This window comes from Myotis myotis, unplaced genomic scaffold (assembly GCF_014108235.1).
Source record: "Myotis myotis isolate mMyoMyo1 unplaced genomic scaffold, mMyoMyo1.p scaffold_m19_p_6, whole genome shotgun sequence".
In the NCBI taxonomy this organism is placed as follows: Eukaryota; Metazoa; Chordata; class Mammalia; order Chiroptera; family Vespertilionidae; genus Myotis; species Myotis myotis.
The window spans coordinates 88,098,005-88,112,404 of record NW_023416368.1 but is presented as its reverse complement, the minus strand read 5'-3'; the positions used below and the strand labels follow the sequence as shown (position 1 = coordinate 88,112,404).

Sequence of the window (14,400 nt, the reverse complement as noted above, 5' to 3'; positions counted from 1 at the left end):
CACCAGGACTGTTCCCTGGGAGGGTGTAGGGAGGAGAATAGATGAGGAGGGCAAAGGAGGGAGAGAAAACAGAGCAGGAAGGGAAATATGGGGGGCTGAGGAGTGAGGCAACTGGAGGCTGAGCATCCTGATCAGGTGGTGACCTCTCCAGGCCTGGGGGAGAGGGGAGGGCAGATATGGAGCCTCACCCTCCGCGGGCCAGAGGTTTGGATTGGTGTGGGTAAGCCAGAGCTGCTCTTCCCTGTGGTTTGGGTTGGGAGGGTGTGTAGTGTTATTTCTCACCTGAGTCTAGACAGGCCCCTCTTCATCTTTATGCCTCTATCTCCATGTTTCAGGAAGGGAAGGAGGGTGCAGAATGGAGTCAGGAAAGGCAACTATGGTGGGAGTAGAACAGCCGTGGGCAAACTACGGCCCGCGGGCGGGATCCGGCCCATTGAAATGAATAAAACTAAAAAAAAAAAAAAAAGACTGTACCCTTTTATGTAATGATGTTTACTTTGAATTTATATTAGTTCACACAAACACTCCATCCATGCTTTTGTTCCGGCCCTCCGGTCCAGTTTAAGAACCCATTGTGGCCCTTGAGTCAATAAGTTTGCCCACCCCTGGAGTAGAAGCATCCCAAAGCTGAGGGTGCCCCAGGATCCAGATCATTGTCTGTCCTTGTGTAGCAGCCTCAGTCTTTTGCCCCCGGGGGGGGGGGGGCGGGGTAGGGAGGGTAAGGAGGGGCTGGCACTGAGTCTGGGGGAAGTCTCCTGACTTCTCCGAGGTCAGATTCTGAGTATAACATGGGGGGAGAGTGGGTCCTTTTCCACTAGCTGTTCTCTCCTCCCTTAGGACCTGAAGTCTAATTCTTGCTGGATTCCTTCTTTGAAGTCAGTAGGAGGTCATGCAGAACAGAGTTACTCCAACATGCTCAGTGTGATTTCCACGGTTCCTTCCTTTTCCCTCCCCAGTCCTTCCCTCTTCCTTCTCTCCTGCTTGATCGCCAAGATCTGTGTGCTCATTTCCACCCTGAGTATGTGCTCCTGGCCAGTGGGGTCTGTTTCCCAGGAATGAAAATGTGCTCCTTCCCTGTGAGCACAGAGATAGTCCTGCGGGGCTGGGAGGGTCGGAAAACTGGGGCTGGACCACAGCCAAGCTTTCTCTGAAGTTCTCTCCAAGTTAAAAACAGAACGAGTCCAGGCATTCAAAGGTAATTAGTTTAGCTCCAAGTGGATCTGGGGATAATCTCAAACTTCAAAGCTCCTCTGTGTGTCATGACCTGGGGAGTGGAGGGAGGGCAGGGATCAGGGGCTAAGGATGCACTCGGAGGCCGGAGGCCAGAGGCCACCATCCTTCACCCCCTCCTCTCATTTGCTCCCGCATCATTTGACTTTTCCTCTCCATCCCCTAGGGCCTAGGGCAGTGCTTGTGCTTCACAAGGCATCCAGGCTGCTGCTCAGGGAGCAAAGGGGCTCACCTGTGCTCAAAACCTTGTTGTCATCCACCCAAAAGGGAAATGAAGTCATGGCCAGAAGTGACGACCTTGAGTTGTCCTCCAGGCTTTCTCTCCCCTACCCTGGAAACTCACTTTGCTGTCCAGGACTGACCCTAACATCCCTGAGCCTCACCTAAAAGCCTCAGCAGTGTCTGCAGCACGGATTCATGGAACTTGGGTCGAGGTTCCCCCAGGGTCACTGGTCACCAAATAACAAGGGGCCATGTCGACCTCTCTGAGCCTGTGCTTCATGTTCCTCATCTTTGTTTTAGGAGCTAGAGATGCAAAGGCTTCGCTCTCATGGAGCTTATATCCTGTTGGATACATTCACAACACACACATTTAAAAAGAAGATTATTACAGGTTAAGCTAGTGTTATGAAAGAATGAACAGATTGGGGTAATAGGGAGTAATGGGGGAGATGGAATTTTCCAGGGCAACCAGAGAAAACTACTTTTCAGAGGTGATATCTGGGTTGAGAACTAATGGATGAGAGGATGTTCTGTGTAAAGAGCTGGGGGAAGAAACTTGTCAGCAAAGGCAACAGCAGGGGTGAAAGGCCCTTGGTGGGAAAAGGCTAGATGTGTTCAACCAACAGAAAAGAGTCGAGGGCTGTACCTGTAGTTATGAGCAGGGGAAGAATGGGGTGAGATGTGATTGGAGCAAAACCGAGGCCTGCCAGGGGCCTGCGGGGTTTGGTGAGGAGTCTGCTTTATTCTGAGAACAATGGGAAGCCTGGCAGGGTTTCACCAGGGTGTGTGATGGCTGTGCCGCTTCAGACTGGGGAAGACAAATTTGGAGTCTGTCTGAAGGTGCAGGTGAGAGGAGCTGGCGATGGAGCACACAAATAGATCCGTGGAGCCTGTCACTAGTTATAATCTAACTGGTCTACGCTTCTCGAGGGCAATACTCCCGTCTTGTCCTTGCATTGATCACACACCTGCAGCACGCCTACCATGGGCGAGCGTTGCCCTTGACTGCTGTTGGTTTGCTTCATCCTCATGCTGGTCCTCTGAAGGAGTGATTATTTTTTTTTATAAGCAAAGAAACCTCAGAGGAGTTGATTTTCAAATCCAGATCTGCCGTATCTCCACAACACTGCCCATAAAGATGCTCAAAATGTGCAACTGGATGGAGAAGAGTAAGCCACCAGTTGCCCAAGGGGTATACTGTGCAGAGTGCAGGAGAGTCTTCTGGCCTAAACTAGCTTCCCTACATATGGAAAACAGAAGGATATTTGCCTTGAAGGCCCTGAAGGTCTTAGCTAAGCAAGAGATGGGTGACCTGGGGGACGAGAAGTATATTTAGTCATTGTCACCCGTTAAGCGAACAGAGGAACTCCATACGCGTAGGTAGCACTGTCAGGGATTGGGATGCAAGAAAGTCGCATGTGGAAAAGCGAGAACTCCTTCTGGAAAAAGGGATGCGTTGAAGATAACAGGGTTGATGAATGCTGGAGGGAACAATGGTAATAATATAATAATTGATACCAATGAAAATGCCCACCATTTATTGAATGCCTTGTACATACCCATTGGCTTATGGTGGTATCTCACACATCCCTTATAATGAACCTCTGGAGTAGGTATGGCTATGGTTCCATGATTCTAAGAGACCATCAACTTGTTTTGCTGTGTTGTTTTTACTAATGGAACATAGAACACATTTATTCATGCATAACCACTTGATTCTTCAGGATAGCAATGCACAGTTGAATCCAAGCCTCCACGTGCAGAGTTGAGGAGTCTTCTGGCTCCTCCCACTGTGCACACACAACTCTCCATAACCTGCCTGGACATCTTTTGCCCCTTCAGGGTTAGCAGTATCATTTAGAGTAGGATAAAGAGTGCGGGGTCCTTCTGATTTCCTATTTTACTAAGCATGTAGCTTTGTCTTTCTTCATTGGATCATCATGTGTTGTTATTGATGTCCCAATGTATTCATTCCTCTGTCCAATGAGGGGCAAGGTCATCGTTATTGTTTTCAGCATTTATTATAAGATGCCTTCCTATTACTTTAAAAAAAAATGTGTCTTAGCATTAGTATATGAAACCGAATAGCAGGCAGGGTTCATAACTGGGAATCCAAACCTCCTATCACTACTTCTCAACATTCAAGGGAGTAATTTTCCCCTCCTCGTTCTCTCTGGAACCCTCTCCAGTCAGGCCTTTCTTCCCGCCACTCCACCAAAACTGCTCTTGCTGGGGCCACCGATGACCTCCCCATGGCCAAATCCGCTGGCCAGTCCTCAGCCATCATCTTACTTCAGCGGTACTGGCTCCATCCTCTTTCCGGGACGACCTCTTTCCGTGGCTCCCTTAGGCCTCCTGCATCAGCTGGGAGCTTCTCAGCTTCTCTTCCGCACACGCCTCACCTCCTACCACCCGAGCGGATCCTCAGACTTCTCTCTCTTCCTGCCCTCGCTTCCTCCGTGGCCTCTTCTGCTCTCATAGCTGGCTTCTCTCCGCAACAACGTTCACACAGAAATCTGCAGCCGACACAGCGCCCGCCCGTCCTGCTGCCCACTCTCCAGCACTCCTCTCCCTCTTCCCGACGCTTCTCCTCCCACTTCATCCTAAACTGGCTCCTTTTGTGGTCTTTGCATCTCAGTAAACATACTTACTCTACTTACTTGCCTAGACTCCTTCCTCTCTTTCTCTTGCTCCCTGCATATGAACCTGTAGCAAATCCTGTCAGCTAAAACTTAAAATTAAATCTAACGTGTAATCCAAAGCTACCGCCTGGCCCAGCCATGGTATCACTCGCCTGGCATAATCGGCCCACCACGTCCATCCAGGCCCTCCACAGCCTCAGTCAGATCATGGTGTCGCTGCTGAAAGCCACCAGAGTAACACAGAGTGACAGCCAAAGCCCTGGGGCCCCAGGCTCTGTGTGACCCGGGCCTGCTAGCCCCTGGCTTCCCCTCCCTCCCTGCTGCTAACTGGCTTCCCGCCAACTGGCCTCCTTACTGGTCTCACGTGTGCCAGGCACGCCGCACCGCAGGGACACAGGACTGCACGCGGGCTGCTTCCGAGCTGCTGCTCTCTCCCCCACATTCCCATGCAGCTTGCTCCCCCATTTTTGGGGGGTCTTTTTAAATGATACCCCCAACAGAGAGGCCACCCCGGTGCTCCCTGTATAAACAGCCCCCCAAATTCCGTCCCACGCGCTCTGCTTTATCCCATAGCACCTCTGTCACTTGAGATGGTGCACGCTGTCCGTGGCCCATCCATACTACCCTGAACACAAGCCCCCAGGCACAGGCGCAGTGTCGTCCCCCCCCCCCCGCTCAGAATAGCGCCCTGGGAAGCAGACCCTCAAGGGAATGCTGCTGAATCTGGGGACAAGGAAGAAAAGAGAGCCTAGGGACAGGGCTGGGCTTCTGTTCAGACGCATGCATGTCTGCATGTCTCCACTGCCAGGGCCAGCAGTGAGGACTCCTCTTCCGGTCCCACCAGGACCGCATGGCCAGCCCTGCTGACTCCTGCCCTGTGTCTCTTCCAGATCCGCGCTCTCCCAGGCTCTGGAGGCCTTTGCTATGACCGCAGTCCTTTCCCGGAGCCAGGACTGCCCCTCGCTGCCACAGCCACTCCAGGTGCCCGCGCAGCCCAGCCTGTCCCCCACCCCGCGTCACCATGGGCAGCGTCAGTAGCCTCATCTCCGGCCACGGCTTCCACAGCAAGCACTGCCGCGCTTCGCAGTACAAGCTGCGCAAATCCTCCCACCTCAAGAAACTCAACCGCTACTCGGACGGGCTGCTCAGATTCGGCTTCTCCCAGGACTCGGGGCATGGCAAGTCCAGCTCCAAAATGGGCAAGAGTGAAGACTTCTTCTACATTAAAGTCAGCCAGAAGGCCCGGGGCGCCCACCACCCCGATTACACTGCACTGTCCAGTGGGGACCTGGGGGGCCAGGCTGGGGTGGACTTCGGCCCATCTACCCCACCCAAGCTCATGCCCTTCTCCAATCAGCTAGAAATGGTAAGTGGGGGTCCCTGGTCAGGGCGGGTGGATTGGAATGGCAGGGAGAGCAACACAGGTGGAGAACACAGGGCAGGGAGGGGTGGCGGTGACCTAGACATTTAGATGTCCGAAATGCTCAGCCGCGCTGCAGAGACCGAAGGTTGGCCCATCTTAGGTGAGCCATTCAGCAAAGAGCAGGGGGAAATGAAAGGCTTGCTGAGCTCCCGGATGTAGCTGATGGTCAAGGCAAGACCACCAGCAGCATTTCCAAGTGCATGGGAAGGAGAGGGAGCTCTGGTATCGCCCGGAAGAGCAGATGGAGAGTCTGCTTGGAGAGCTGGCAGCTTCTTTTGTTAGCAGATCCTCATGTGCTGCTTGGTGGTGCGGCAGCTCGTCTCAAGCCGGGCCAGGAGCCGGCTGGCTGGCTGGCTGGATGAGGGCTGTGAGTTTCTTGCCATCATCTTTAGCAGAAATGAGGGCAAAAGAGTCCTACATACTCCAGAAAGCCAGTCCTCATTCCAGATTAAGCTCTCATGGGGCCCACCAGTGGATGCCAAAAACCATGTTCCTACTTCAGCCCCAGCACTTCACGGGCTTTGATACCCGAGGAAGCCCCGTGTGTCTGCATAGAGCCTTAAGCTTTTCAGATGAAAGGGATTCTAGATGCAAATGCTCTACCAGTGAAAATGACAAGGAAAGGGTTATGTCAAGTGCTCCTCCCAACCCTTTGAGGAGGCCACGCCGGTGTCTGCTGGAAGGGCAATAGAGGTGAGCAGGGACTTCTACAGGGAGACCGTGCCCACCCAGCCCCATGCCCCTGCCGGCACCACACAGGACAGCCGGAGCTGTTCATCTCGGGAGGCTGAGAGGAGCTGGTGGCAGGTGGCAGTTCATGGCACAGAGCGGCTTCTCCTTGAGAAATGCAACACATTCGGCAGCCTCAGAGCACCAGGCGAGGCCGCCTAGGGCTGTGACTAAGAAGGGTGCCGCGTGGCTGGGTGGACAGGGAGACCCAAGGTCATGTGGTTCTTTGTCTCCCCAGGCCTCAGAGAAGGGTGCGGTGCGGCCCACAGCCTTCAAGCCGGTGCTGCCGCGATCAGGAGCCGTCCTGCACGCCTCCCCCGAGAGCACCGGCCACCAGCTGCACCCCGCCCCTTCGGACAAGCCCAAGGAGCAGGAGCTGAGGCCTGGCCAGTGCTCCGGGGCTCTGTCCGACTCCGGCCGCAACTCCATGTCCAGCCTGCCCACACACAGCACCAGCAGCAGCTACCAGCTGGACCCGCTGGTCACCGCCGTGGGGCCCGCCAGCCGTTTTGGGGGCTCAGCCCACAACATCACCCAGGGCATCCTCCTCCAGGACAGCAACATGATGAGCCTGAAGGCGCTGTCCTTCTCCGACGGCGGCAGCAAGCTGGCCCACCCGAGCAAGGCGGACAGGGGCTCCTCCTGCGTGCGCTCGCCCATCTCCACGGACGAGTGCGCCATCCAGGAGCTCGAGCAGAAGCTGCTGGAGAGGGAGGGCGAGCTACAGAAGCTGCGGCGCAGCTTTGACGAGAAGGAGCTGGCCTCCAGCCAGGCCTACGAGGAGCGGCCGTGGCGCTACCCCGAGGAGCTGGAGGGCCCCGAGCCCAAGAGCAGCAGCCGGCTGAAGGCCTCGCAGAAGGGCCAGCGCACACAGCAGGTGCTGCACCTGCAGGTGCTGCAGCTCCAGCAGGAGAAGCGGCAGCTCCGGCAGGAGCTTGAGAGCCTCATGAAGGAGCAGGACCTGCTGGAGAGCAAGCTGCGGTCCTACGAGAAGGAGAAGACCAGCTTCGGCCCCGCGCTGGAGGAGACCCAGTGGGAGGTAAGACTGGGGAGGGCTCGCCCTGTTTGGTGCCCGGCCCCTCCCCTCCTCCAGGTCCCGGCCAGTGGTGTGTGGACACAAACTGCCAAGCACGCCGAGCTAAAGGGCCAGCTTCATGACCCAAACGAGGGACTCCCGTATTAGGGATGCAGTCAGTCTGCGCTTCTCACTCTCTCCCTGTCTCAGGCCCTCGTGGCCCCCAGGATTGAATTTATTGACCAAGTCACTGACCAAGAGGCTGGAGCCATAAGAAGCAAGGCCCAGCGGGTATCTGAGGGCCGGCTCACTTCCTCTGCTCACAGGAGGCTCAGTGGAAGCACGGCCATACCCGAGTTCATGTCGGTCCGAGAGCCACGAGAGAGCCTAGGATGCGTGACTTTTGAGGGGAGGGTCCCCACCCACTGGTGAGAGTGCCGCCATGTGTGGCAGGTCTCAGGGACAGGATGGACTGCTCCCCCCAGAAGTGGCAGTGGGGGTTCTGTCCAGTGTCTGAGATGGAAACAGGACAGAAAGACAAGGGCTCACGCACACACATGCACACACTCAAGACACCCTGGCAGTGAGGCCTCTGCATCTGGCTGCTGGAGAACCAGCTCACCCCCCATCCTGCTGCCTGAGGGCAGCTTTTCTCCCCGGGAGGCTCCTGGCGGTGCGCTGGGACAGGCGGGAGTGTGTGCATAGCAGCTCTGTGGCTCACCCAGGCAAACACTGTGTGGAAAGGGACTGAAGGGGCACTGGGTCTGGTTGGACCAGCACCACTACCCTAGCAGCACAAACATCTGTTTGCACTAGAGCTCTCTGCACTGATCCTGGCAGCCAGAATGAGGTGTTATCAGTAGTAGAGGGAAAGATCCCTTCTGTGGGAGAGATGGATGAGGGACTGGGCAGGGGAGGAGGGTGTCACTTCCTGTTTGCAGGTTTTCTGGGGCGGAAAGAAGGTGAGCCGTGAGAGCAGTGCCTTCCTCCATGTCCGTGTGGGCACAGCAGACCCTCCCGCAGTTATTGTTTCTCAGCCAGCTCTGGGGACACCCGGGGGCGTCTCTGGCATTGGGCATCCCTCCTGGTCCGTCCAGCCTGGAGCTGAGCTGGACATGGCTGTGGACCTCGCTCCCAGGTTGTCCAGTCAGGCTAGATAGTGAAACAGTCAGTTAAATAAATTAAAGTAAACATTTATAATAACATAGGTATCTCCAAACAGTTATAATAGGAATGTGTAGAGCGTTTAGTAAGTGCCAGGCCCTCGGTTCTCTCATCTGCTCCTTACCCTATGGAGGAGGTACTGTTCCTCATCCTCGCTTTTCAGTTATGGAGACTGAGGCACAGAGGGGTGGTGATCAAGAGCACATGGTTAAATGGCTTGCCCACGGCCACCGCGTAATAAGTGTCAGAGCCAGGACTTGATCCTGACAGCTTGGCCCCAGAGTTCAAGTATTTCATCCCTATACCATGTAGCCATGACGCTAATGGTCACTCAGGTCCTCAGGGTCAAGTCAGGATCCCAAGCCAGGCCCAAGCCTCAACCCTCACTCCTGCCGCTCCCTCCATAAGCAGATTGAGGCTTGGCCCTGGAAAGGCTTTCTTGGTCCCAGTCGATGCTTCCGGGGTAGTTCATGACAACAAGGGGGTTTCTGAGAAAAAGTGAGAAATGTCAAGGTGGCTGCCAGTCTTGCTCCCAGAATCCCTCCTGTGAGAGGCCCGGGCCCCAGGCTCATTCCACCAGCCTTCCCGGGGCAGCGGGACGCACTCCGTGACACACACCCAGGTGTGCCTCGGCCTTCTTCTCAGCCACTCATGGCCCTGAATGGCCCAGACCCAGAAACGCACCGGTCTGCTTCCGTGCCTTAGGTGGTGGTCGTGGATCTTGGCCAAATTTGTTGGGGAACAGGAATAGAAATGGGGGAGGCATGGGGGCAGGCAGAACACAGTCGCCCATCGTTTGGTAGATCGGAAGATCAGAACCGGGCCCTGTCTCGGAGCCAGGCGCGGTGCTCATCAGGGGGTGAGTGCATGAACGTGTCCTGTAGGGAGGACAAGGGAGCTGGGTGTGTGCAGGGGTGAGGTCAGAGAGTATGTGCATAAACATGGTGATGGAGATGGGGCAGACATGGAAGTCGATACCACTGATGTTAAATGTGGATGGTGGAGATGCCAGCAGTGGGCAGGTTAAACCTCTGGTCATTGATTGCACGTGACTATAGGCTTGGGTATAGATTGGGATTTTGACTCTGAGTTGGGGGTGAGGGAGGAATGTGGACAGAGCGAGTCAGGCTACAGAATGAAATGAGCTTCGAGGAGGGGTTTGGCCTTCATGGTCACTCAGACCAGCATGCCCGGGAGCTGTCAGGACAGCTTCCTTCTGTGAGGCAGCGGAGCTGTGGCCCGCCCCCGGCGACGGCCTCTCACCTCCCACTCTCTCCTCTCTCCCACCCCGACCGGACCCCCGGCAGGTGTGCCAGAAGTCGGGCGAGATCTCCCTCCTGAAGCAGCAGCTGAAGGAGTCCCAGATGGAGGTCAACGCCAAGGCCAGTGAGATCCTCAGTCTGAAGGCGCAGCTGAAGGACACGCGGGGCAAGCTGGAGGGCATGGAGCTGAAGACGCGGGATTTGGAGGGCGCGCTGCGCACCAAGGGCCTGGAGCTGGAGGTCTGCGAGAACGAGCTGCAGCGCAAGAAGAACGAGTCCGAGCTCCTGCGGGAGAAGGTGAACCTGCTGGAGCAGGAGCTGCAGGACCTGCGGGCGCAGGCCGCCCTGCAGCGGGACTGCACGCCCCGGGGGCCGGTGCTGGGGGCCGGGCCGGGGCCCACCTTCTCCGAGGACATCCCGGCCCTGCAGCGGGAGCTGGAGCGGCTGCGGGCTGAGCTCAAGGAGGAGCGGCAAGGCCACGACCAGATGTCCTCAGGCTTCCAGCACGAGCGGCTGGTTTGGAAGGAGGAGAAAGAGAAGGTGATCCAGTACCAGAAGCAGCTACAGCAGAGCTACCTGGCCATGTACCAGCGGAACCAGCGCCTGGAGAAAGCCCTGCAGCAGCTGGCCCACAGAGATGGGGCCGGGGAGGCTCTGGAGATTGACCTTGAAGGGGCCGACATCCCCTACGAGGACATCATAGCCACCGAGATCTGAGGGGCCTCCTGGGAGGGGAGAGCCGGGACCGGCATTGGGAGGCAGGATGCAGGGCTGTCCAGGAGGGCTCCCTCCCCTCCTCCCTGCTCAACAGCTGAGCCTCTGAGAGAAGCCTGCCCGGGCACAGACCTGGGATCCTCGGGGAGGGAAGCAGAGGGGAGAGAAGGGACTGCCTCTGGCCTTCCTCCCCTTTCCCGTGGCGCAGTGCTCACCACTCTGCCGCCCACCAGACCTCTAGCCTTCCCGAGAGATGGGCCAGGCGTCTCCATCATTTGGTCAAGGTCTCCCTACACCTTGGCCTGTATTCAAATACTTAGAGATACCCTTCCCCAGGGATGGTGGTGGCTGCCACGAAGGTCAGCGACCTCCTCTCTTCCCACTGTCTTTCTCCCCGGACACACTGGGATGCCTTGGGAATAGAACGAAGCCATTTGTGACCAGAATCCTTGTAATCTGACCCAGTCATCACCTGAGCTCTTCCTCTGGCTGAGGAGGCGCAGGGGTTGGGGCGGGGTGCTGGAAGCTGGCTTGGCCACATCAGCGCTGCCCCGGTGCCGATGCCGGCCACAGAAAGGAGGGGAGAGCTGGGTAGCCCCGGTCAGCGAGGACCCCAGGGGCAGAGGGAGAAGCTCAGTAGTCTGACCCGACCCTGCTGGGCCTGCTGACATGGTGAGCCGCCTCTGAGCAGCCGGTGGCCTTTGATCTCAGTGACCACTTTTCTTAAAGCCATAGATACCTGGGTAGGTGCTGGGAAGGGAAGGTTGCAGGCTCGGGGACACGGGTGGGCGTGGCATTCCAGCTGTCCCAAGGAGAGCCTGGGATAGTTCCTGGTGGGGTCTGGAGGCGCGGCTTCCCCACCTGGCTAAGTTGGCCAGCGGCTACTTTGAACTTGTTTTCTTCCCAAGAACCCAGCCTTTGCTGGATCCAGAATAACCTGTATCCACTAAGATGGTCAGGACGACCTGGGCAGTGGCACGCCTGCTCCCTTCACGGCTCCAGGGCCAAGTTCAGACAAGAGTCCTTCCTGGTCAGGAGGGGTCCCCAGAGTGCCGGGGCCCGAGCCCCAGGCAGGGAGACACAGCCTTGTGAACGTCCCAGGGCCACACGGGCCTCCCTCCACCCCGAGCCCTAGAGCCGGACTGTCAGGAAGCCAGAGGCTGCAGCTGCTGGGAGCTGGGCCGGCGCCGGGGGAGGCGGGGTCTCCGTTCTCAGGATGTGCAGCGCTGGGGAGCACAGAAAAGGTAGAGTTTCTCAGTTGCTTGTTTCAGAATTTTTTTTTCTTCTTTTTCTTTCTTTCTTGTCTTTTTAGAAGCCAGCCAGATCTAGCAGGCAGCCAGGCTGTTCCAGGTTCTATTTTTGACTCTAGCCGCAGCTGCTGTTCCTAGGACAGCCAGCCCTTGCTGGGTGCCCGTGCCTCATGCCTGCCTGTCGGGGGAGGGGGGCTCCCCGGGGCACTCGGCTGTTCCACACCGGTCCCCCTCTGTCTCCCGACCTCTGACCTTCAGCTACAGACTCCTGGTGGGAATGAAGCTGCTCCTCTTCCTGCCCCGGTCCCTCCAGGACCCACCACATTCCTTCCCCGAGTCCGGTTACGCTGTGCCTGTCCTGCTGCCTTCACACGACGGAGGAGCGTTTCTGGAATTGGAAGCCATGGCTCTTAGTCATAAGCCAGATTTAAACCTGGAATCCACAGGCCAAGAGCCCCCTCCCTGCCTGCAGGGCCCTACTGGCCACTGGGCCTTGTGCAGAACCCCAGTCAAAGGTGTCCCATGCCCTGTGCTGTGCCGTCATCCCTCCATTTCCACCAGCGGGCCTTGGGCCCTTCCTCCCAGTGAGACTGCCCCACAGGCCAGAGAAAGGGGCTACTGGCCCCTCCCCAAGCCGGAGACACCCCGACACCCCTCCCAAAGAGCAGTCCCTCACCTGAGAAGAGGTGGGTGCTAACCAGGGTATGACCGTGCCCTGCACCCCACAGCCCTGCCCCCAGCCAACCCTTGGATTCCTCCCTGGGCTGCCACCAGCCCCAGGCCCCAGGATGGCCCACAGTGGCACCAGGGTGCATCAGTGACTTGTAACATAGCAACCTCACCACCGCGTGGCTTTTGTCCCCTCCCAGTGGAAACTGTGCTTCCTTCTCCTGGACCGTGCCCGCCAGACCCAGCCTCTCCAGTCGGGGCTCTGGACAGCAGAGGCTGGCAGGACTGGGGAGGTCGGACAACTGGGCCTCAGAGCAGGCAGCCTGGCCCAGGGCCCTTCCCTCTGAGCACTCCTGCTGGCTGGCTTGCTCGCGCCCCCAAGATCGCCTGGCCTGAAAACGCTCCAGCTGTCTGCAGAGAGCGCAGCAGCCGCACCACCTCTGCGAGGAGGAGGGGGCTCTGCCTCGGGGACTTGGGATGACCAGACTCAGGGGCGGGCGCCCACTGCAGGGCACACTCCGCCCATGTGGACACTGAGCTCTGTGGTGACCGGGGGCCCTCTCTCCCTGAGAGGCAGCTGCTGAGCCTCTGCCCCTGCCCCGGCCTGGTCCCGCCCTAGCCAGGCTGCCCGGAGGTGAGGCAGGCTGGGCTGGTGGAGCAGCAGCTTCAGGAGGGGCGTTGAGCTGGAGCCATCTCCCCCCACCCACCCCCAAGCAGGTGGTGCTCCCCGCCCTCCCGTGTAGAGCGTCTGCTGCGTCTGCAGGCAGAGCCGGCATCCCCAGCCGGGCGGCCTTGGGACGGGCTGGCGTCCGGAAGAGTATGTACAGTCCTTTTTCTCTCGGTTGCTTCTTGTTTTGTTTGCTTTGCTTTCGACAGCTTCGTTTTATTTTATTTTTGATGCCCCTTTTGGCCATGTAAACTATTTCTGGTGGTTTTATGTTTTTATTTATGAATAAAGAGTGCCATTTCTCATGTCTTCCATGGCCGCTTTTATCTACTCAAGCCACCCTCCTTCCCCGGCTGTGGCCAGGCAGCCTTGGGGCCCCTCCATTTGAAACAAGAAAGGTGCCGCCCTTCCCACTGGGGATGGTGGGAGGCCTTGATGAGGTGGATGTTGGCTGGTGGGAACGCTGGACTTCCAGCTGGGCCCTGCACCAACTTACCTATGAGTGGGCCCTGGAAAAGGAGACCAAGGGGCATGGTCCTCTGCAAAGGCGGAGGGGCCCCTCCAAAAGAGAGCCCCTCCCCCAGCCCCACCTAAGGCCTCCCCTGCCTCTCGGCCCGGATGCTCACCTCACCAGCCAGCCCCTTGGTCTGTTGCACGTGGCCACTTCAGCAGGAGTCTAGAGTGGCCACTGTTGCCACTGCCCAGGGCCTCCCAGCTGGGAAGGTGCAGGCACCCCAGGGGCCACCTGGCCAGCCTCCCGCGGTCAGCCTGCCTCATTTACCTGGACAAGTGCCACCTACTTCCCTGGGCTTGGGTCCTAGGCTCACGGGGGTCTACTCAGGTGGCAGGTGCCGTGGAAAGGGAATTGGGCACACGAGGCAGCCTGTGGAACAGGTGACAGTGGACAGAAGACCGTGCCTCTGCAGGGGACTGATCAGAGTGTCCAGGGAAGGTGGCAGGCAGCAGGGGTTGGGGGCAAGGGTGAGACATGGAGGAGGGAAAGATAAGAAACTCATCCCAGGACAGGCATTCACACCATCCAGGGTCCCTCCCGCCCACACAGGCGCCAGGAGCATGTTGGCGAGGGAGGGAGGCCGGGCTGCCATGAGCCTCCAGCCCCAGGAAGGTCGGTGACCAAGCTGGAACTAGATCCCGCATCGGTCAGATTCCAAGGCAAAGGGGTCATGTCGGGCCTGGGGTGACACTGTCGGGTCTTCCTCCGCGGTGTGGCCCAAGGCTGCTAGGCTGTTGCACTGGTGACACCCCCTGGCCTGTCTCCCACTGTTCCCACCCATGTAGCCCCCTCCCCTGGAGTTCAGCCACGCCCTGGGACTCACTTTCACCTTCCACTTTTATACTCTTGGGGGCCCTGAGCTGCCTTGTAGGAAGCCCCCCAAGTCTACTAGCGAGACC

General features: G+C 57.8%; 1 protein-coding gene across 1 annotated transcript in view; it reads left to right on the top strand.

The window, feature by feature from the left end:
* The window catches only part of LZTS1 (leucine zipper tumor suppressor 1), a 50,898-nt gene extending 37,597 nt beyond the window's left edge, over window positions 1–13,301 (top strand). The window contains exons 2-4 of the mRNA XM_036314218.1: window positions 4,985–5,460; window positions 6,485–7,285; window positions 9,733–13,301. Of these exons, the coding sequence (XP_036170111.1) occupies window positions 5,116–5,460; window positions 6,485–7,285; window positions 9,733–10,404 (1,818 nt within the window). The 5' untranslated portion in view covers window positions 4,985–5,115 and the 3' untranslated portion in view covers window positions 10,405–13,301. The remainder of the gene's footprint in view (window positions 1–4,984; window positions 5,461–6,484; window positions 7,286–9,732) is intronic.
* The last annotated feature ends 1,099 nt before the right edge of the window (window positions 13,302–14,400 follow it).